Here is a 24,238-nt window from a genome sequence, read left to right on the forward strand (position 1 = left end):
GACCACTAGGGTGTAGTATAGGATAGCTTGGTTACATGGTGATAGGTATCACAGCATGGGAGTTTTTAAATGAACAGGTAATCCGTGACACACACACACACACACACACTTTACATTTGTTTCACTATCTTTGTGGGGACCCGTCATTGACATAATGCATTCCCTAGCCCCTAACCCTAACCTTAACCCTTACCCTCACCCTAACCATACCCTAATCCTACAACCAAGTCTTAACCCTCAAACAGACCTTTAAACTTGTGGGGTCCAGCATTTTTGCCCCACAAAGCTGTCGGGACCCCACAAGTATACTGTATTCCCTGGTTTTTGGACCCCACAAATATAGTAAAACAAGCACACACACACACACACACACACACACACACACACGTTACTGATACTTTAATACAAGGCATGTTATGTCAGTTATGGTCCGCTTATATCTCAGTGTAATAATAATAATTGTATGCGGTCAGGTTTTATAGTATACCTTAGACTGCATTATTTCTCGGCCAACGTCCATAGCATGCACGGTCAGCTTATGCACTTTGTCCGTTACCTTAGCAACAAAGTATGTTTCCCCCTCATCAATCCAGCCAGATAAACTGCTATACTTCTCCACGTTGTTTTTACAGTTTGAGTTTTTGGAAAGGAGAACCCCTTGAGATGTAGCATGTCATTTTTAACGGGGGTCCTAATTATATATATATATTTGTATATATATATATATATATATATATATATATATATGTATTACAGCACTTTGAGAACATCCAACTTCTTTTGCAATTACCTTTTGAGGCTTTCCCTCAATGAGGGTTTTGTCAGGTCAGCAGTCTTCCCCATGACTGAACCAGACTGAGAGACCATTTAAAGGCTCAGGGAGCCTTTGCTGCTGTTTAGGGTTCATTAGCTGACTAGAGTGGGACACTTTGAGTCTACAGTATTGAACCTTTTCACAATATTCTAATTTTCTGAGATTTTGAATTAAGCTAAGTGATTAAGCCATAATCATCAATTATAACAAATCTTTATAACAAAACTTTGCATGTAATGAGTCTATAATAATATATTAGTTGCACCTTTTAAGTTGAATTACTGAAATAAATTAACTTTTGCACGGTATTCTAATTTTCCGAGTTTCACCTGTATATATATGACGTGTTAATAATGCTTACATTGTGTTAATAATGCTTACATTATGACGTGTTCATATTATATGATGTGTTAATAATGCTTACATTATATGATGTGTTAATATATGACGTGTTAATAATGCTTACATTATATGACGTGTTATTATATGTGTTAATAATGCTTACATTATATGATGTGTTAATATTATAAGACGTGTTAATATTATAAGACGTGTTAATAATGCTTACATTATATGATGTGTTAATATTATAAGACGTGTTAATATTATAAGACGTGTTAATAATGCTTACATTATATGACGTGTTAATATTACATTATATGACGTGTTAATAATGCTTACATTATATGACGTGTTAATATTACATTATATGACGTGTTAATATTACATTATATGACGTGTTAATAATGCTTACATTATATGACATGTTAATATTACATTATATGACGTGTTAATATTACATTATATGATGTGTTAATATTACATTATATGACGTGTTAATAATGCTTACATTATATGACGTGTTAATATTACATTATATGACGTGTTAATATTACATTATATGACGTGTTAATATTACATTATATGACGTGTTATTAAATTATATGACGTGTTAATAATGCTTACATTATATGTGTAACTAGAACATTAATACATTTAGAGCAGACCAAACACTTGGAGTAGAAAGATTTTTTTATATTGAAATGGCAGGATTCTGTGCAGATACGATGGTTGAAATATGATGCTACTCTGGTGGAGGACACTTAGTGGTTCTTCAGCAGCCCTCCCCCCCCCCCCCTGGGATGTGGAAGGACACACTCGCTGGCTTAAAGGCGTTTCCCGGCGTGGTGCTGGTTTCAGGCCGGCGGCCATCATGTGACTTTAGATTCCATACTTCTCCTTCAGCTGCTCCACCAGGCTGACGTACTCCGCCATGGCATCCTCTTTGCTCTTGCCTGATAGGGAATTTAAAAACAACAACCACTGTTCAGGTTAATCCATAGATAATGCATTTTATTTGAGGTTTATACAGGTCCTATCGACGTCAGTTATCGGCCCTACAGCCAGGTTAATATTGGTCATCATATCTGTTTATCCCTAAAAATAATGATGAGGCTGAACCAGACTGGACCCCCGTACTGCAGGACACTTTGAATGGAGGAGCAGAAGAATAAGTTGAGGATTTCCTTACTGGCTCCAAATGACCCAAGTCTCCTTAAAAAGTAGATCCTCTGTTGAACGTCATTGCAGATGAAACCCACATGGTCCAGGACAACCCTAAGTTTACCCCCAGATATTTGAATGATGAGGTTTGCTTTATGGCAGGGGTCGTCAACGTTTTTTTTTTTTTTTATCAGGGACCCCCTACTACATACAGTGCCTTGCGAAAGTATTCGGCCCCCTTGAACTTTTCGACCTTTTGCCACATTTCAGGCTTCAAACAAAGATATAAAAATGTAATTTTTTGTGAAGAATCAACAACAAGTGGGACACAATCATGAAGTGGAACGAAATTTATTGGCTATTTCAAACTTTTAACAAATAAAAAACTGAAAAATTGGGCGTGCAAAATTATTCGGCCCCCTTAAGTTAATACTTTGTAGCGCCACCTTTTGCTGCGATTACAGCTGTAAGTCTCTTGGGGTATGTCTCTATCAGTTTTGCACATCGAGTGACTGACATTTTTGCCCATTCCTCCTTGCAAAACAGCTGGAGCTCAGTGAGGTTGGATGGAGAGCGTTTGTGAACAGCAGTTTTCAGTTCTTTCCACAGATTCTCGATTGGATTCAGGTCTGGACTTTGACTTGGCCATTCTAACACCTGGATATGTTTATTTGTGAACCATTCCATTGTAGATTTTGCTTTATGTTTTGGATCATTGTCTTGTCGGAAGACAAATCTCCGTCCCAGTCTCAGGTCTTTTGCAGACTCCATCAGGTTTTCTTCCAGAATGGTCCTGTATTTGGCTCCATCCATCTTCCCGTCAATGTTAACCATCTTCCCTGTCCCTGCTGAAGAAAAGCAGGCCCAAACCATGATGCTGCCACCACCATGTTTGACAGTGGGGATGGTGTGTTCAGGGTGATGAGCTGTGTTGCTTTTACGCCAAACATAACGTTTTGCATTGTTGCCAAAAAGTTTGATTTTGGTTTCATCTGACCAGAGCACCTTCTTCCACATGTTTGCTGTGTCTCCCAGGTGGCTTGTGGCAAACTTTAAACTACACTTTTTATGGATATCTTTAAGAAATGGCTTTCTTCTTGCCACTCTTCCTTAAAGGCCAGATTTGTGCAGTATACGACTGATTGTTGTCCTATGGACAGAGTCTCCCACCTCAGCTGTAGATCTCTGCAGTTCATCCAGAGTGATCATGGGCCTCTTGGCTGCATCTCTGATCAGTCTTCTCCTTGTATGAGCTGAAAGTTTAGAGGGACGGCCGGGTCTTCGTAGATTTGCAGTGGTCTGATACTCCTTCCATTTCAATATTATCGCTTGCACAGTGCTCCTTGGGATGTTTAAAGCTTGGGAAATCTTTTTGTATCCAAATCCGGCTTTAAACTTCTCCACAACAGTATCTCGGACCTGCCTGGTGTGTTCCTTGTTCTTCATGATGCTCTCTGCGCTTTAAACGGACCTCTGAGACTATCACAGAGCAGGTGCATTTATACGGAGACTTGATTACACACAGGTGGATTCTATTTATCATCATTAGTCATTTAGGTCAACATTGGATCATTCAGAGATCCTCACTGAACTTCTGGAGAGTGTTTGCTGCACTGAAAGTAAAGGGGCTGAATAATCTTGCACGCCCAATTTTTCAGTTTTTTATTTGTTAAAAAAGTTTGAAATATCCAATAAATTTCGTTCCACTTCATGATTGTGTCCCACTTGTTGATTCTTCACAAAAAATTACATTTTTATATCTTTATGTTTGAAGCCTGAAATGTGGCAAAAGGTCGAAAAGTTCAAGGGGGCCGAATACTTTCGCAAGGCACTGTATATTGTATAAAATGAAGTTGTATATTAAACTGGGCATACAAAAACTTTTAGGGCAGCCTAAAGCCTTTATAGATGCCTTTTTTGGATAGAATACTAAACTATTCAAGCTATTCAAATAGCCTAATAATTGTCGGCATGATTTTATAAATTATTTTATAAATCATGATGTGGAACAGTCAATCCTTTGGAATGAACTGTATCTGTGCTACCTTAGTGACTACCTTACCTATGGGCCAGTAAGCCTATCATCAGTGGGGATTTATATTAGCTAATATGTTGGAATCATGTTAAGATGGGTTTTTTTTTTTAAAGCGGTCAAATTAACAATAATTTGGAGGCCCCCCTGCAATGACTCTGAGTAGATGTTAACCCGAACCAGCTGTTGCCTATTGATGAGAAAGGAGTATTACCAATGGATGAGATTTGGGTTTATCTCCATCTGATGCATTTTAGAGAGCAATATGTCCAGCTGTATGGTGTTGAATGTAGAGGAGAAGTCAATGGAAAGCACTCTGGCATGTGGTTTTATTTTCTGTGCATTCAGATGTTTGGAAACAAGATGCAGTGCAGCTACAGCGTCATCAGTACTGCGCTGTTCATATACAAACTGATATGGGTCCATTTTATTCTGTACAGACTGAGAGAGTGTGAGAGAGGATTGGGCCTCATTCACCAATATCTTTCTAAGTTTTCTCTTAAATATGTTCTTAAGAAAGTCCCTAAGAATAGTCTACGTCGGATTCATGGCGTGTTCTTAAACAGCAGAATTGTTCGCACCTGTGTTCTTAGGATTGATGAATCCCACGTCTTCGTAATTGAAAGCACGCGAGCCAGTTGCTCCTAATTAGCATAAGAAAACGCCCCGCAGATTCCCATATAAAAAGGACATGACATTTCCTGTGCACCTCCTGGGAAGCGGGAGACCGCCTTTGCAGATGACTTGTACATTGCAGTGGTGGAGGAAGTACTGAATCTCAGTACTTAAGTAAAAGTACAAATAACCAGAGACATATTTACTTTAGTAAAAGTAGAAGATGTCCACTACCATGAACAAGGCCTGGCTTCTAAAAGAAGTTCCTATCCTAACCAGCATAAAACGGAAATATGGAATATGGTTAGAATCGGAATGCGGTTGGTTTTATTCATGGATATATTTTAAGACGGTTTTATTTTCTTTAACCATGCAAGTAAGCAAATAAAGTGTGTGAAGCAGCGAACATGGGGAGATGTGACGAGGTCCAGCCAAATAAATAAGATATGAACGCGTCCTACGCTGCCTGGCGGAGGAGTAAACGGCGCTGTGGAGAGAAATAGATGGCAACTATGATTTAAAAACGGGAGTAATAAAAAACAAATGTTTTCATGCTGTATTACCGAGGGTCAGCGTTGCTGCGCCCGGGCTCTGGAGCACCGGAGCCGGCTTGGAAGCCGATGAAGGATCGGCGGTGCCCACATATATATCTATGGCAACCAAACTTCACTGGTGAGACAAACGTGTGACGGTCAGGAAGACATTTCGGCAGGGGGAAAAACTGATGAGAAAATGTAACGGAACGTTGTAGAAATGTAGTGGAGTAGAAAGTATAGATAATTGCTGCAAAATGTAACGAAGTAAAAGTCAACAGTATGCACTATTGAGTCTACTTAAGTAAAGTACAGATAGGTGAAAAAGTACAGTAACGAAGAATTTGTACTTTGTTACATTCCACCACTGCATTTTGGCCCTATAAAGTAGCACGATCAATCACCAAATAACGCAGGATTTAAATCAGTTTAATTGCTGATGTAAACTGCAGTGTTAGCGTTTCTTTGCATACTATGATTTTTTTTCAACAAATGATCAGAAATACATTACAGTACAATATTATCATTGTAAACGACTGTAGAATAAAATGCAATAACCAATTATTTGGAGCAAATTATCACAAGAGTGCTCTAGAGTGTTCGTAGATTTTGTTCTTAGCTAAGAACAAATCTTCGTAAAAAGTGCGTGGGCTTAAGAACACATTTCTTTGTAAGAACGGTTGGTGAATGAGGCCCATTCATTCTTAGGGAGTGGTATGAGGCTGTAGGGACAGTGTGTGTCAAGTGAATGTTGGAAAATGGGCTGCGCCCCCCCCCCCCCCCCTCCTCTGGGGGACAAAGGTCTTAAAGGGTGTGCTTGTGTGTTGCCGTGTTTGAAGGTAAATCAGACTGTGAAAAATGTTAAACACACTCAGGTTACTTTTGACAAATGAAAGCAAACGAGGAGTCCACGTGTAAAGCCTGGACGGCATCAATCTCTCACACGTACATCTGTGATTACTTGTGGTGAAGTCCCCAGATTTAAGTGGGAACACAAGGAGACCTGCATCACTTGCTGATCAGGTAACCACGAGATACACACATTTGTACTTCGATACCTGTGAGGACCCTCATGACATAATGAAGTATACCCTGTCTTTGTTACCTTAACTTACACACTTACACACAACTGTCTGGATGGGGACTACAGGACACATGTTTCTGGTATGGGGACTACAGGACACATGTTTCTGGTATGGGGACTACAGGACACATGTTTCTGGTATGGGGACTACAGGACACACGTCTCTGTCTGAATGGGACTACACTCACAGTACACAGTGTAGCAGCAGACACACAACGCTGGCAGCCTCAGAGGGACGAGTGGAGACCGGTTTAGACACACTGGGTGTCAAACACTGCAGTGGCTGCATGTGTCCACGACAACGCACGCAACGTGGTGGCTGTGGCCGCTACAAGTCAGCCGCTGTCCAAGGCTCCGGGACAGTCAACTGGGTCTCCGTTGCCTGCTGGTCAGTTAACGGTTGGTGATTTGTTAGCGAGTGGCGACCATTGGTCAGAAGACAACTCTAAGTTAGCATCCCTAGTACATCGCTCACATTGTGAAAATCACGTTATTACAGAAAAGATAGTTCTGTCAAAAAGTAACAGATGATGAGCCTTCCACTGTGATGTCAGAGGAGCTGCTCGCTGTGCTAATCAACCTTTAGCCAAATCCAAGTGTGGGAGTGGGCCATGAGCCAATGCTAACCCTGCTCCATCCCCAGTGTGGGAGTGGGCCATGAGCTAATGCTAACCCTGCTCCATCCCCAGGAAAACACACACAAAATGTACCTTTCTTCTTCTCCCAGGCATCCCATTTGGCTTTACCGGTGAAATCAAACATCCCTGGACGATCTGCACAGACAAGACACACACAGACACATGGAGGGAAGGAAACAACAGTTAGCAAAGAGCTTATGTACAGGAAGTCAAAAGGCCTCTGCGGGAACTGGCCAGCTACTCTCCTCAGGGACTTCCATCCACTCACCAACCATTGTTTTACAGCCATTCATTAACCATTACTTTTACGATGAATCTATTGATTATTTTCTCCTAATTTTCACCTTTGGCTTACTTACCAATAAATAATCAGAACGTCTTCCATTAATCGTTCAACCTTTAATTCAAGTAATAATACAATATTGTCGTATATAATAAAAATATAGCCGAATGCATTGCATTATGTGTATTTTACCAACTATCTCAGCAAGGACGATGGATTGTTTGCGTGACAGTCCGGCGCAGGGGAGAAAAGGGCAATCGTTACATTGGGTAAGAAACAACATTTGTTTTCCACAACTTGGAAATGAATGTTAACTTGTGAATAGCAAATCAGCTGTGAAAACGGTACCTTCAACATTTCCGGGTCTTTTATGGGTTTAAGCACCATGCCCAGTCTAATGAATAGGACTGGCGGTTTCTCCGGAGCGCCTGGGGCTCAGACCAAAGATTAGCGACCGAGACAAAAGCACTTTAGAGCGCTGCGGGAAAGTTGCAGCGGTCTGAACCGGCCCGTCTCAGCCTCATTCAAACAGCTGATGGTGTCGCTGCGACTTGGCTGGTCAAGTCAGTTACAAAGCGTCAGCTGGTTAAAATGGCAGCGTTTTGGACGGAGGCTCGAGCGTAGAATGGTTTCAATCGCTAGTGTGGAAGTATTTAGCATTTACAGTGAGTTATGTTGACAATGTTCACGTTGTCGACAAAAAAAGCCACAGTTTGCAAGCTCTGCTATGTGCGTGTACCATATTCTGTGAGTTTACCATTGAACATTAGCCTAGCAGCTAGCGGAGTTTCCTTCTGCTTATAGCTTAATCCCGACAAAACCGCAAGTTTGAATTTCAGCCTGCATGCACGTTTTGAACCTACACAGAGCAGCTTACACTGGTTATATTAGAGAGAGCAACAAGGCAGCAGACTGCCGAGTCGCCCTCTCTGCTCTCTGTCTGCTAAGACCGCTGTGCTGGCTCGTTGGTGTTTTAAGCCCCCAACCAAGCCTTCAAGGCAGCGCTGCGACTGTCGTCTTCAAGGCCCCTAACCCTTACAGCGCTGCCTGGAAGACAACGTTGGGGGCTTTAACACCAAACACCGCTGTGATGCGAAGCGTCTGCCCTCAGCATTGTCGGCAAACTTTTTTTTTTTTCCCTTTTTTTACCAATTGTCAAGTTTCCAATTGACTGAAGATAAGTTATTGTTCCATTATGTTGTTAATAAATGTTTTAAAATTTGACAATGTAGTGTGGTACATTGCGAACAAAGGTCAGATATTATATTGCATATAAGTCTAGTCTAAAAATGGCATCGCAACCTGTGCTTTAAAAAAAATAAATGTAAAAATCGAGAATCGAACCGTGACCTTAGAATTGAAAATGTAATCGAAGATTTGGAGAATCCTGACACCCCTAGTGTTCAGAGTTCCCTATGAGAGTGAGACGCTGTGTTCAGAGTCCCGTGTGAGAGTAAGAAGCTGTGTTCAGAGTCCCATGTGAGAGTGAGAAGCTGTGTTCAGAGTCCCGTGTGAGACGCTGTGTTCAGAGTCCCGTGTGAGAGTGAGACGCTGTGTTCAGAGTCCCGTGTGAGAGTGAGACGCTGTGTTCAGAGTCCCGTGTGAGAGTGAGAAGCTGTGTTCAGAGTCCCGTGTGAGAGTGAGAAGCTGTGTTCAGAGTCCCGTGTGAAAGTGAGACGCTGTGTTCAGAGTCCCGTGTGAGAGTGAGACGCTGTGTTCAGAGTCCCGTGTGAGAGTGAGAAGCTGTGTTCAGAGTCCCGTGTGAAAGTGAGACGCTGTGTTCAGAGAGCTTCCTCACCTGTGTTGACATCCCCGACAGTGGCCTGCTTGAACAGCGAGTAGACCTGCAGCATCTCCTCATCGGCCGGCTTGGCCTTCAGCTGCTTCACATCAGCTGCTGCAGCATCAAACTTAGCCTGCCGGCCAGAGACAATCAGGGGTCAGAATCGCCTCACGGATAACATTGGGATTATCTGCATTTGCATGTGAAATGTGATAACTGTAGCCTGCAGAGAGTTACTGATGATAATGTGAGGAGTTAGTGTTGATGGCTGCTGGGCGAGGATTACTGCCTTCTTCTCCTCTCAGAGTTCTGCCTTTACAGCACAGTTAATAACCACCACTAACTCTCCGTACCACACCATGGCACAACCAAGCATTACGCAGAAATCATTTGGAACACTAATCTTTAATTAATTTTGTTATTTAAGATAAAAAAAACTATTTTAGTTGCACTTTTAAAATAGGACACATCTGCTGTTTAGCACAGTTTATACAAATAACAATAATATAATAATATTTTTCAGTCATTCATTCTGTTAAAAAAATCGTGAGTAAATCGTATCAGGAACTTAAAACCGTGAATTGTATCGTTAAGTTTCCATTTATGCTAAAAAAAAAAAAAAAATGCTTATTGCATTGCTCATTAAGAGAAGCACTACAGTTGGAGTTAGTGATATGAATAAATATAGTTAAAGATAATTCACTAGATAACTTGTCACCTTTTACAGAGACGTAACCAAACCAAAAGTAGTGCTGTGTGTGAGGAAAGCTGCTAAATGTCCAACAGAAATCCTAAATGTACAGGATGAGCCGTCGGCTGTAGGGCAAAGGTCAGGGCTGGCCTGCACGTGTCAGACTCCGGACTGTCAGCTGACCCGATAGGACGGCAACCCTCCAACATGTCAACACGCACCGTTTAAACTCATAGTACTAACGCTATTAGATATTCACATCTTCCCAACCAAAGTCAACGGTAACGTTCGTGCACAGCTGCCTCGCGGAGAGAAAGGACAACGGCGCACTGCAAGTCCTATCACACTATCAAAAACTAGCATGTCTGATTGACCGAAGTAGCTATCTAAACTCTAGCTAACGCTAGCCAACGGCCAAAGAACATCCAGTCGCCAGCAGCTGCTCCGACTGGAGGTTAGGCAACCAGAACACGCCTCTGTTCATGGAGCAGGACACGGAAACGCGCCCCGGGGATCGGTTAACGGTAGCTAAAGCTCTAGCATCAGCTAACGCTAGCAGCTTCCTCTGGGCCGCAGGGGAAGAAGAGACCTGTGTCGGGTTAAAATCTAAAGGTAACTGCTTCAATAACTCAAGCCTTACCTGGAGCTCTGCCATGGTTAGAGAGGGATCTGACTAGGCGGACTGGGATGGTGGGGTAATAAAGTCCACTGAAGTTCCCAGCATGCAACTGCTGCCGTACCCGGGCGAGCGACGACCCGGAGGCGAGTTTTTTTTTTTCAGGATGGTAGGGGAAGACTCATGAATATTCATTAGGGAACTCATCCCTGATTGGCTAACCTTGACATTCTTACCCTAACCATAACCAATCCCACTCCTCTTGTCTAAACATAACCAATCCCACCAGAGCAGGCAACGAGTACTAGCCATTCAGAGGGAGAGTAGGGCGGGTTCTTCCCCTACCATCCTGCAAAAAAAAAAAATGTAGCGACCCGGACCCCCACCCGCCCTCCCTTTTAATGCTATTGGCTGACTCCAGCACTGACTGATACCATTAGATGGCGTGAACATTGTAGCCAATCACGCCTAAGGTGCGTAATTACTAAGGATCCATTGTGCAATATTACGTAATTCATTTTATAAAGCGGATTTAAATTCAAAAATTGGCCATGAAGATTAATTACAAGCACTAATCCACAATGCTAGAAAACAACCATGTATACATTATACGCACACATATCTAACATAAGATAAGATAGACTTTATCCCACACTGGGGAAATCCCTTTGTTACAGCAGCTCAAAACAAATTCACTCACATCAGAATAAGACAAATACACATTAAACAGACATAGGAAAAAATATACAGAAAGTATTATAAGAAATAGAAAAAATATAATTAGTTTAATAATAATAATAATAATAATAATAATAATAATAGTAATAGCAATAATACAAACATATTTACACTATAAACACCCTTATATAAACAAACATATATACCCAGATATACAGATGAGTAAGGTGTGGATGAATAGAAATGGCATATTGCACAGATGGAGGTAGCAAAGAGTGATAAATAGATATGTGCATAGTGCAGGATATTGTCCAGTGATGGCTCATATTGCAGAATCAGCTAGCAGTGCTACATTATGATGTTGTATTAAAGAGTCTGACTGCTGCTGGAATGAAGGACCTGTGGTAGTGCTCCTTCTTGCACTGAGGGTGCAGCAGTCTGCTGCTGAAGGAGCTGCTCAGGGAACTCCCAGTCTCATGTAGGGGGTGAGAGGTGTTGCCCATGATTGATGCCAGCCTGGTGTCCAGAGGGCAGACCAGAACAGAGCTAGCCCTCTTCACCAGTCTGTTTAGCCTTTTTTTCTGTCCCTCTCTGTGCTCCCAGCTCCACAGGCTACTGCATAAAAAATTGCAGACGCAACCACAGAGTAACAAAACGGTTTTTAACAGAGTCCTGCACACACCAAAGGACCTCAGCCTCCTCAGCAGGTGTGGAGCGGAGACAGCTTTGGCCCTTTTTGTACAGTGTCTGTGTTTTTGGACCAGTCCAATTTGTTGTTGAAGTGAACACCCAGATATTTCTATGTCGACACCCTGGATGTTAACTGGAGTAGTACCACTACATCACACACACAGTCCTGGAGCCTCACATACTGTGGTCTGTCAGTGAGGTAGTAACTGATGGTCCATGCAGACAGGTGGGGGTCAACTCCAGCTTCCAGTAGCTTCCCCCAGAGCAGTGATGGTGGAATTGTATTGAAAGCCCTGGAGAAATCAAAAAACATGACCCTATATAGATAATGGCATCCTCCACCCCTGGTTGGTAAGGGAACAGCAGAGGGTCCAGTTCTGAGCTCACCAGGGTGCTCAGGTGTTGCAATACAATCCTCTCCAAGTCTTCATCAGGTGAGAAGTTCAGAAGTTATCTCTCTCTCTCATATGGACCATAATATTTCCAGAGCAACAAATCTTCCACTGCTCACTTTTAAGGCAAAGTGGACAGCTGTTAACAGCATTTTTGATTGCTTTGTGGTCACTGTATGGGTAAAAGTGACCGGTTGTAGTGAGTGTTTTTGTTTTTGTTAATTACATTAATATAGACTATATGTGATGCAGCATCCTGTCATACTGCGTGAAAGTGATGGCTTCAGTCCCCGTCATACCTGCCAACATTTGGTCTTGAAAATCCGGGAGATTTGTGCGGGGGCATGGTGGGCTGCGCGATGGTGCCGCTGTGTTTTAATGTGCTGGGTAATGTCATTTTTCCCGCCGGGCTCTACATTAAAATCAATGCGACACACCTTACAAAAAGCGTGGAGGTTGCTGATATGACTAGGTAAGGTGCATGTAAATTGTTGTGCCCAACACTGTTGAAATTTACAGCTATGTTTCAATTTCTTTGTGGGAACACCGCCTTCACCTGCCATTTTTATCTGCTCCTTTTCGGGTCTGAACTTTCCGCGAAGCTTGCGCGGAGATCAACTGGGTTATAGGTTGCCAGGTTGAGGTGACAAATGGGTTGAAAATTGTATATGGTGTGTGGATTGTGTGAATAGGATGCGTTTCATACTAGATCTGGCAACTGGTCAACATTAGACAAACATATTGGTCCGATTATTTATAAAGGAGTTTGGGCCATGCAAATTACGGGAGTTTCCCGGTAGAAATAACAAACCGGGAGGGGTCCGGGAGATAGGGCTAAAAAAACGGGAGAAACCCGGTAAGTGTTGGCAGGTATGGTCCCTGTGTGTTCATGTCTCTGCTATGGTGTATTGAACTTCTCTAGGTGTTGAGCCTTGTGTTAAATCACTTTATTCCACACGGTAATGTCCCAGTGCCATGGTGGGGTTATTCAAATGTGGTTGAATGCTGTAGGACAGTACTGAAGGCCCAGGTGTAAAATCCATGTGCTGCCACTGGACACGGAAGGCAGACTTAAAAGAGGACATTCCAGAAAATGATTGGTAAAAAACTTGTGACGCATCACAGAAAAAAAACAGCCAACTCCAGTATAATTGGCTGATGCAGACAACTGTTACTGTTACAAAACAATAAAAAAGAATTTAAGGGCAACTATTATATAGCATGTTAATACTTGTATTGTGTGATGAAAAAAATACTGTATTCTTCTCATACTGCCCATGGCTGCTGCTCCTGTCCAGCGGTTGGACGGTGGCTTTGGGGCAATCAAAGGCTGGCTGCTGGACTACTTTAGCTGCCAAGTCTTGGGTTGGTGCACTTGCTTGATGTTTGACTGTGTTAGCAAAAGACAATCATCAGTAAAGTAATGATACCATATGCACGTGGATGTGTATTTACAGCAGCGGTGTCCAAGGGAACGGCACTCTGAAACTGTAGGGGGCGCCACATCACAAGGAATTCCGATATCATGCAGACTTTTGGTCATTTGTTCATCCATCAACAGAAGGCCCAGGTGAATCAGTCCCTGAGAGAAAGGGCTTCTCTAATCCAGTCAAACTGAGCATTTCAATTCTTTTAGTTACTCTGTTAATACACTTAAAAAAAAAAAACACTCAAAAAAACACCATCAGTCCGAGAACTTTATTATTCAGCATATTTTAAAATTAATTAGAATGAAAATGAATGTCCATGGTCACAACTACCAAAAGCAAAAAACTGTAAAAAAAAATTAGAAAGCCCACAAATTAAACCTGTGATGGAAACATGTGGTTGTTGAGCTAAAGTAATACTGAGGTCACCAAGCAGTTTGGGGATTGGCTTTATAGACGCTGTAGTCTTCCTGTCTAAAGAAGGCCACTTCTGTTTCATTGGCTGAAACAACAAACACAAAAGGGTTCAAGTTAACATTGGGACAACACTGAACCACTAGCAGCAGATCCTGGACAGTTACATCCTAATAGACTTATTGCTTAGAAATCATTCTTATACTTCCATTGCTGGCATTAGAATATCATTACAGTACATTCTGAAAATATTAATACCATTTTCTATGAAGAAATGACCATATATGTCAGGCTAGAGTTTGGGGACGTGTATACAAATTTGTATACGCATACGTCAAAAGCTCTAATAAACAGGTGCTATAGACCTTAGTAAACAGGAAAATACACTCACCTTGAAGATTATTAGGAACACCCTACTAATAGCGTGTTTGACCCCCTTTCGCCTTCAGAACTGCCTTAATTCTTTGTGGCATTGATTCAACAAGGTACTGGAAGCATTCTTTAGAAATGTTGGCCCATATTGATAGGATAGCATTACACCACCACCAGCAGCAGCAGCCTGCTCAGTGGTAACAAGGCATGATGGATCCATGTTCTCATTCTGTTTACGCCAAATTCTGACTCTACCATCTGAATGTCTCAACAGAAATCGAGACTCATCAGACCAGGCAACATTTTTACAGTCTTCAACTGTCCAATTTTGGTGAGCTTGTGCAAATTGTAGCCTCATCTTCCTATTTTTAGTGGAGATGAGTGGTACCCGGTGGGGTCTTCTGCTGGTGTAGCCCATCCGCCTCAAGGTTGTGCGTGTTGTTGCTTCACAAATTCTTTGCTGCATACCTCGGTTGCAACGAGTGGTTATTTGAGTCAAAGTTGATCTTCTATCAGCTTGAATCACTCAGCCCATTCTCCTCTGACCTCTAGCATCAACAAGGTGTTTTCAACCACAGGACTGCAGCATACTGGATGTTTTTCCATTTTCAGACCATACTTTGTAAACCCTAGAAATGGTTGTGTATGAAAATCCCAGTAACTGAGCAGACTGGAAAATACTCAGACCAGCCCGTCTGGCACCAACAACCACGCCACGCTCAAAGTTGCTTAGATCACCTTTGTGTCCCATTCTGACATTCAGTTTGGAGTTCAGGAGATTGTCTAGACCTGGACCACACCCCTAAATGCATTGACGCAGCTGCCAGGTGACTGGTTGATTAGATAATTGCATTAACGAGAAATTTAGCAGGTGTTCCTAATAATCCTTTAGGTGTGTAAAACAATAAAAGACAGTAGTTCATTGGGTCCACCTTTAGCTAATGCAGGGAATCTGAAAGTGTCTGCTATATATATATTAAGGCTGTCAAAAGTAACGTAATTACGAGTTAACACAAAATCCTTTTAAAAAGGAACACGCCGACTTATTGGGACTTTATCTTATTCACCGTATCCCCCAGAGTTAGATAAGTCCATACATACCCTTCTCATCTCATCTCCGTGCGTGTTGTAACTCTGACGCCTCCACCGCTAGCCTAGCTTAGCACAGATCCTGGAGGTAACCGGCTCCAACTAGCCTACTGCTCCCAATAAGTGATAAAATAACGCCAACATGTTCCTATTTACATGTTGTGATTTGTATAGTCACAGCGTGTACAAATAACAAGGTCACATGTTATTTGTACACGCTGTGACTAAACAAATAGTGAATCGATTGACAGCCCTAATATATGTAGCTACGTAGGAAGTTTTATTCCCTGAACAAAGTACACAGTGAGAAGTGAACTCAAGTCTTACCAACGCCAGCAGCTGTAAGGGTTTGGCCATCCTGCAGGATCAGCTTTTCATCGTCCTCTAAACTCATCACCAACTCATTAGTCTGCCAAAAAAAGAAATGTTTATATTCAGATGGCAACAAGGGTTTTTAAAGAAGCACAGAACTTACAAACTACATATATGCATCTGTGAAACATACAGTCAGGATGACAAACTAACTACTGAAATATGAGAAATATGTCAGCCTTTCTGAGATGGCTTCAGTTGTGAATGTGCAAATCATTTGGAGCTCATTCCGTGGCGATCCAGAGTCCTAAATCTCTTAGCTTCGAGTTGACTCGACCAAGGACCATTCATGGTCCACGCAAGGATGTCAACACAACGACAAGGCCTGACCCCAGGGGACGCGCTCACTTCAACTCAACCTACTTTTGACACTGACAACTTTAGCTGCTCTTACAACAATGAAGAAACAGAAACATTAAGGACGTTTTCACACATACCTCATTTGGTCCGGACTTTCGGACTTTTCAGTTTGATCCGAATCAAAATTCCAGGTGTGAAACCCCCCCGGACCACGGTCCGGATCAAAAGACCAAATTTTGGTCCGATAAAAAGAGGTGGTCTCAGTCCGTCACGGTCCGGTTCGTTTATAGTGTGAAAGCATTTTTTAGATGGTTCGCACTTTTGGACCAAATACAAGAAGCTCTGGCAGGCTCTCCTTGTGTTACAAGACCAGGGAATAGCTCGGTGCTGCCGAACTATTCCACAGCTCCACAGCTGTCAGCTATCAGAGCTGAGAATACATCAGCAGTTTATTTGTTAAGTGGTAGTAAATGTACAGTGTAGGTTTCCGTTTGTCTCTGAATAAATGCTCCAGAAAGAAAGTTCCCGTGTCTTGCTTCTCAACATCACAACAAAACAAAAAGAGCTGCAGCAGTAGAGGAGAGCAGCAGTCAGTAGGAGAGAGCAGCAGTCAGTAGGGGAGAGCAGCAGTCAGTAGGGGAGAGCAGCAGTCAGTAGGAGAGATCAGCAGTCAGTAGGAGAGATCAGCAGTCAGTAGGAGAGAGCAGCAGTCGGTAGGAGAGAGCAGCAGTCAGTAGGAGAGATCAGCAGTCAGTAGGAGAGAGCAGCAGTCAGTAGAGGAGAGCAGCAGTCAGTAGGAGAGAGCAGCAGTCAGTAGGAGAGAGCAGCAGTCAGTAGGAGAGAGCAGCAGTCAGTAGGGGAGAGCAGCGGTCAGTAGGAGAGAGCAGCAGTCAGTAGGAGAGAGCAGCGGTCAGTAGGAGAGAGCAGCGGTCAGTAGGAGAGAGCAGCGGTCAGTAGGAGAGAGCAGCAGTCAGTAGGAGAGAGCAGCAGTCATTAGGAGAGAGCAGCAGTCAGTAGGAGAGAGCAGCAGTCAGTTGAAAAAACTCAGACACAGAGAGAGGATACGAGAGGACAGGGAAGCCCGTCTACAAACCAATCCATCATAAGTATCTGGAGACACACCAAGATGGTGTAGGATTGACTCAAAATAAACAACAGTACCTATGAAACATAGCGGCGTGGTTTACATTTCAGCAGGATCAATTCCTCACGAGTTTTGGTCTTTAAAAAGGGCTTTTAAAGCCCCTCCAGCAGTATGACAGGTGTTTTGACAAAAATCACCCGGAGAAAAAGAAGATCAGCAGTTCAGTTTAAGGGGAAGGAGGCTGACAGGAATATGACAATATGTTCATTAACAGCATACCTAGGAGTTGTTGGGCAACAACCTTTCTCAAGGACAATGATTAGGCTATTACATGTTTGAATGTACAGCAGCTCTAGAAGGCTGAATTCTATTTATTTATTTATTTATAGTGTCAAATCCTAACAGCAGTAATCTCAGGACACTTTACAGACCACACTCTCCCCCAAGACCATGCATTTGGTGCCTATTAGAAGGTTAGCCTTTTTTTTAAAGCAGATTAATGACTGAGTATTGGTGTGTATGTGTTTAAATGTCTCCATTGTTTATTATTATTGTAACAAAATGACCAAAACTGGGTTCAGTTTGCAGAACAGAAAAGACGTACTCACACCAGCGTTGTGCTCTCTTAACAGAAAAATCAACTAAATCACAAACGGTGTCTTAAAAAAAAAATACAGAAACAAAACAGCACGTTAAATTAAGTTAATGGTGGTAAAAACAGTTAATATGCACATACATAGCCCATGTACTGCTCCATATCTGGCCAGTCATTGATATCAGCGTGAGATACGGCATCATATTGATTATGGATTCAAACCTGTTGTACTGCATAGTTTAACATAGCGAACGAGCCACAACAAACTGCATGAAGAGGACCAGAAACAGTGGGGGCAGTGGTGGCCCGAAGGTTAGACAAGAGAGGGAATCCGATGCCTAAAAAGTATCGCATGCAGTACCCAGACCTACGAGCAACTTGAGTTTTTTTCCTCCAGAATCTCTTGAATATAGAATAAGACAGTCGATGAGGATAACTACACTATGATCATTGTGTTCATTATATTTCATATCACACAACATCTTCCCTACTGTACCTTTCACCAGCAACAACCTTTCATTTAACAAATAAAGAACGCGGCGATGATGTCACCACAGCGGTAGGGTCACGGTATTGCCGTGCTGCGGTTACTGCCACAGCCCTAGTTGCACCGCTAATCTACGTTTCTGCACAGATAATTATTACCACAATATATCTATATACTATACATAACGGGCTGACACTGAGAAGAGCTGTGTGCCGGACGCTGCTGTCCTGATGGTGCTGCGCCCTCCTGCTGCCACAGTCTTCATCTTTAGCCGGGTAAACTCGGCTATATGCCAGTCGGCACTCTGTACGGAGAAAGGCTTGTTGCTTAATGAAGAGGCCTCTGCCAGCGGACCATTTCGTGGCTCAGATACCACTAAAACTGAAGCTGCAAACCATGAGCCACTCCTCAACCTGGGTGCTGCCGACATTGTGGACGCTCAGCACGTGTGTGACACTTCAGATCAGAATCAGAAGAAGCTTTACGGCCACAATAAGTACACTCGCGTGGAATTTGCCTTGGTGAATGACGCAAACATAAACAAACAAACTTATTAAACATGAACGTGAAAGATAAGATACCTTTGCTCCATGTGCTTGGTGGATAATCTTCATTGTGTCTGAAAATACAAGAGAATAGATGCAGAGGTGATTTAGCCAGGTGCCATGCACATACCAGAACAAGCCAAATAGCTCAGATACACTCCTATCCATTACTTGATTACTACTTTAACATGTTTTGGTTGGTCAAAGTACATCAAGTACACAATTATAAATGTGTTATTTGTAACCACGGTGGACCCTTTTAACACTACAGAATATATAATCATTACATGAGGTGATAATGAGCAGCTGCACATAACATTATATCAACGTTAGAATCTAGTCTAACACTAGTGAGCAAACGTTAACGTTAACACTAATTCTCCTTCAACGCCCTGTTGCGAGCCAACTTACTGCCCATTAGAGCTGTCAGTCTTCCTCTATAATACCATTTGAATTTCATTTGTTATTTTTATTTTAATATTCGAATTATATTCAAATATTTAATGCTCATATGCAGCCTGTTATAAATATGTACTACACTACTCATGCTTATGCATTGTCAATGCCACTATCAGCATGTGGTTGTTGTTACACGTTCTGTCCACTAGAGGGACTTCTAACATCAGCCTGGCATTAAAGGGGATCTACGTCACGGCGCATTGCATTTCTTGCACACCACTCTCCGTTTACATTATTTTTTCACCACGAGCACACAGCGACAAACACAAATCAACAGAGAACTCTGTAATGAAACATTATCTAACAAGTGTAGCTAGTGAAGTGTTGTAAAGGCTAACGGTGCTCGGTTAGCACAATGACATCATGTTAGAAAGCACAGCCGAAACGATTTGTCATAAACTAAGTAACAATAGTGTTAGCCATAATGCTAACATGGCATGGCATTGATAACTAGCTAAGCCAAACAGTGCGGTCACTACTGTTTTAGTGATTTATAAGCAACCTGTTTCTTGCATTGTCACGTAACTGAAAATCCAGCTGTTAGAAGGTAATATATGAAGTGGAAGCTAACATTAACGTTAGCTGTCTCCATGAATCTCCCAGCTAAGCTGCTATAATTCTGACAGCTGTAGGGCAGCTAACATTAACTTTAGCTGTCTCCATGAAGCTCCCAGCTAAGCTCCTATAACTCTGACAGCTGTAGGGCAACTAACATTAACGTTAGCTGTCTCCATGAAGCTCCCAGCTAAGCTCCTATAACTCTGACAGCTGTAGGGCAGCTAACATTAACTTTAGCTGTCTCCATGAAGCTCCCAGCTCGCGACGCAGTTAGGAAACCAGAACGAACTAACTATTGATAACATAAGCATTTTGGCTCGGTGGACGTCGATTTTAAAATAATGTTAAACTATTTCCCATCCTTCTTCCGATTTCCAGCCGCAGCCTGTCACTCCCCCCTGTACTCACATTTTTACTCGGTTCGTAACGTTAGCTCACAATGCTAACTGCGTTTCTCACTCCCGTAACTTACTGTTCATCAGACATGACATGAGAAGAGGAATATTAGCTAACGTTAGCCAACCTATTTATAAAAATAAAATAAAAATCACATTTGAATAGTAATTTTAGCATTCAAATAGTATTTTTTACTACTCAAATTATATTCGACTTTCAGAATTCGATCCAACAGCCCTACTGCCCATTTATCAAACAACAATCTTTTAAATAATTTTCAACCTGGCTTCTATTCCTGTCAGTCACCAGAAAGTGCCTTGACCAGAGTAGTAAATGGTCTATTAGTTACTGCTGACTGTGACGCAACATCTCTGTTGCTGCAGCCTTCCACACAGTGGACCACAGCTGTCTGGAGAGTTCTACTGGTGTCCAGGGTGATTTCACTCATATTTATCAAATCCAGCTGAACATGTCAACTAAAACAATACCAATTCTGACTCCTCTAGAGTCAACATTTAGAGGCATGCGTATCAGACATAAAAAGATGGATGGGTATCAACTTTCTGCTGTTGAATGCTGATAAAACAGAGCTATTGGTAGTAAGACCAGCCAAACGTGGTCACTTTACATTTAAGAATCTGTGTATTAATGTTGATGCTTGCATTATCTCTGAAAGCTTGAGCATCAAAAACCTTTGGTGTGATTTTTGACATTCCAGTCTCACATCAAGGCTATTACCAAACAGCATTTTTCCATCTCAGTAACATTGCAGAAAGTCGACCCATCTTATCATTTCGTGATGCTGAAACTGTAATCCACGCATTTTTGTCTTCCCGACTAGATTACTGCAATGTCCTGTTTTCTGCTCTTCCAAATTGTGCCACTAGAGGCCTTCAACTTGCTCAGAACACTGCAGCCAGAATCTTGACAATACTAGAAGATATGATCACATAACAGCCGTTGTGGCCTCTCTTCACTGGCTCCCAGTGCAAGCTAGAGCTGATTTGAAGGTTCTTCTTTTCACATAGAAAGCCCTATTTATCTGAGCTTATTACACCATATACACTGACGTAGAGCTGGGCGATATATCAATTTTATACCGATATCGTGATATGAGACTAAACATTGTCTTAGATTTTGGATAACGTAATATCGTAATAAGTCGTAAGTGTTGTCTTTTCCTGGTTTTAAAGGCTGTATTATAGTAGTACAGTTGTAACTGTTTTATTATTTGCCTTTACCCACTAAGTCATTATATCCACATTACTGATGATTATTTATCTAAAATCTCATAGTGTAAATATTTTGTGAAAGCACCAATAGTCAACACTACAATATCGATGCGGTATTGATATTGAGGTATTTGGTAAAAAATATTGTGATATTTGATTTTCTCCATATCACCCAGCCCTACACTGACGCACTCCGCTCCCTTGATGCTGGTCTCCTGGTCATTCCCCTAATAAACTTAAAATACGTTGTTATAGAGCAGTCTCGTGCCGTGCCCCTCATCTCACTACATGTTAAAGAACATGTAGTGTTCCCCCACACACTTACTCATTATACTACAGCCAACCATAACACACCATCCTTTCTGCGTCATTCACAAACAAACTCAAGACTCATTGTCTTATGTTACTGGTTGTGTATTGTTTATTATTACTGCTTTAATGCTGTTCTACTTATATTGTTTTGTTGCTGTGTTATTTCAGTGTTCCTTTAATTGTAAAGTGCACTGAGACCATGTCTAATGGTGATTTTACACTTTAAATACATTTGATTGATGATGTCACGCTAGTCTAACACTATTGTCAGCCATACATACCATAGGCGTATTTCTTGAAAGGAGGAGGAAGCCCCGGCCGTGTTGCTATATCTGAAAGAAATGGAGTTTATCATGACTTAAGGAATTCCCATGGGTACAATGCTGAGTCATGACATGCCACAGTCTGTCATTGTGCTGACTCACCGTCTCTGACCAGCTGTATGAAGTCGTGCACCGTCTGGTCTAACCGGACTCCGTGAAACACTACTGGTTTAAAGTTTCTGTGCTCGAAGGAGCGGACCAGTCGCACGGTGACCACAGCTGCAGCGGCCATGTCCCCGCTGCCTGTCCGCGGACAGCTCGGGGAAACTAACGCTGGCTCGGAGTGGTGTCACACAGCCAACAGCTTCCAGCTACCAGCTAACGTAAACAGCCAACAGCTTCCAGCTACCAGCTAACGTTAAAAGTCAACAGCTACCAGCTAACGTTAAACAGCCAACAGCTTCCAGCTACCGTTAACAGTCAACAGCCAACAGCCAACAGCCAACAGCCAACAGCCAGCAGCTACCAGCTAACAGCTACCAGTTGTTTGGCGTGGGTGTGTTAGCATGTGTATGTGACGTTCTCATAAAACATCCATGGTGACGTAGGCGATCTAACGTTACCGGAGATCTGATAAGGCAGTCAAGATCAGTCGAGCCCCGAGACACGAGCACGTTCAGCTATCAAGACTCGATGAGTCGATAACTGAGCTGCGCTTCTTCTTCTTCTTCTTCTTATTTATTGGTGAATAGCGCCACCCATAGCATCGGAGTGTATGGAGAGTGAAACATGTTTTATGATTCCAAATAAAAAGCAGACGTAGCCTGTATAAGTTGGCACCATAGACTGTATTTATTAATATATACAGTCTATGGTTGGCACATGAGCACATGATTACACTGGCAGGGGTGGCAGTAGCTCAGTCTGTAGGGAGTTGGGTTGGGAACTGGAGCTGGAGAGGTGCCACTTCACCTCCTGGGCACTGCCAAGGTGTTCTTGAGCAAGGCACCGAACCCCCAACTGCTCGGGGCACCTTTCCATGGGCAGCTCTCTCACTCTGACATCTCTCCATTAGTGCATGTAGAGGTACTGAGCATGTGTGTGTAATTCAGGCCTGTATGTAATAACAACAGAGTGAAAACATTGTAATTTCGGGATTAATAAATGATTATTATTAACAGTATGATTATAGACAGATGTGTATACCACAATAAGCTATAAATAATGATTTATTGGGGGAAACAAGCAGTTCTGAAACACTCATCACCTCACTGGACTACTGCAACTGCATTCTGTACGGCACACCCACCTAATTCCTCAAAAAACTACAATATATCTAATACTGAGCCGCCTGTTTACTCACTCACTCAGACCACATCACTCCAGTCCTCCGAGACCTCCACAGGCTCCCCACCCAACACAGAATCCACTTCTAAATCCTCCTCATCATCGTCAAGGCCCTCACTCACTCACTCCAGTCCTTTTCCTTTTTATTTTTTATATCCTGCTTCTATGCTGCCTTGCTTCACCTTTTAAATATCTATCTCTAGTTGTTACTCTTTGTGTTGTACTGATCTTGTTTGTCTTTGTCTTTACCTTGTGACGTGCCTTTGAGTACCTTTTAAAGCGCAGTATATGTCATGTATTATTATATTTATTACTTTGTTGGGTCATTTCTCCCATTGTCACCTGTTTCACAGTGTCCACACATTCATAGCATTGTGTGTGCTGCTCACAGGGATGGAACAAGTACTCAGATATTTTTAAAGAATAAAAGTAGCAATACCACAGTGTTAAAATATTCTGTACAAGTCCCTCCTGATACAAGTAAATCATTCAAAATCTTACTGAAGTAAAAGTACAAAAGAATTAGCATCAAAATATAGTTAAAGTTGTAAAAGTTATAATATAATAGTTATAATATAATAGTTATAATACTTAGCCCATTCAGAATCACATATATATATATATTTTTTTTATA

At 42.0% G+C, this 24,238-nt stretch overlaps 2 protein-coding genes and 1 long non-coding RNA gene across 3 annotated transcripts; 1 reads left to right on the forward strand and 2 right to left on the reverse strand.

Annotated features, from left to right (window-relative positions):
- Positions 1 to 1,828: 1,828 nt before the first annotated feature.
- On the reverse strand, positions 1,829 to 10,748 carry dbi (diazepam binding inhibitor (GABA receptor modulator, acyl-CoA binding protein)). Its single transcript, XM_031289635.2, has 4 exons — positions 10,617 to 10,748; positions 9,301 to 9,418; positions 7,292 to 7,354; positions 1,829 to 2,109 (listed from the first exon to the last, which is right to left on the reverse strand). Exons 1-4 carry the CDS (start codon positions 10,629 to 10,631, stop codon positions 2,036 to 2,038), a joined length of 270 nt encoding a protein of 89 aa, XP_031145495.1. The 5' UTR covers positions 10,632 to 10,748; the 3' UTR covers positions 1,829 to 2,035.
- A 733-nt stretch (positions 10,749 to 11,481) lies between these two features.
- On the forward strand, positions 11,482 to 24,039 carry LOC118495658. The gene is made up of 3 exons (XR_004898147.1): positions 11,482 to 11,791; positions 19,901 to 19,910; positions 24,027 to 24,039. It is a non-coding gene; the product is annotated as an uncharacterized LOC118495658 (long non-coding RNA).
- Positions 14,035 to 22,935, reverse strand: c8h2orf76 (chromosome 8 C2orf76 homolog). The gene is made up of 5 exons (XM_036004583.1): positions 22,420 to 22,935; positions 22,276 to 22,326; positions 19,074 to 19,111; positions 15,982 to 16,063; positions 14,035 to 14,281 (listed from the first exon to the last, which is right to left on the reverse strand). The coding sequence occupies exons 1-5, from the start codon at positions 22,547 to 22,549 to the stop codon at positions 14,205 to 14,207; spliced, it is 378 nt and encodes a 125-aa protein (XP_035860476.1). The 5' UTR covers positions 22,550 to 22,935; the 3' UTR covers positions 14,035 to 14,204.
- Positions 24,040 to 24,238: the final 199 nt, after the last annotated feature.

This window comes from Sander lucioperca, chromosome 8, assembly GCF_008315115.2.
Source record: "Sander lucioperca isolate FBNREF2018 chromosome 8, SLUC_FBN_1.2, whole genome shotgun sequence".
Lineage (NCBI taxonomy): Eukaryota > Metazoa > Chordata > Actinopteri > Perciformes > Percidae > Sander > Sander lucioperca.

Bases quoted from the DNA above. Each gene is read 5' to 3' on its own strand.
- dbi (XM_031289635.2), bottom strand. The intron at 7,355-9,300 runs GTGAGGAAGCTC...TTGTCTGTGCAG, and splicing joins TGTCGGGGATGTCAACACAG to ATCGTCCAGGGATGTTTGAT. The intron at 2,110-7,291 runs GTACATTTTGTG...ATTCCCTATCAG, and splicing joins TGCCTGGGAGAAGAAGAAAG to GCAAGAGCAAAGAGGATGCC.
- c8h2orf76 (XM_036004583.1), bottom strand. From the start codon at position 22,549: ATGGCCGCTGCAGCTGTGGTCACCGTGCGACTGGTCCGCTCCTTCGAG. The intron at 19,112-22,275 runs GTATGTATGGCT...TTGTATTTTCAG, and splicing joins TTTCAAGAAATACGCCTATG to ACACAATGAAGATTATCCAC. The intron at 16,064-19,073 runs GTATCTTATCTT...TTTTTTTGGCAG, and splicing joins ACCAAGCACATGGAGCAAAG to ACTAATGAGTTGGTGATGAG.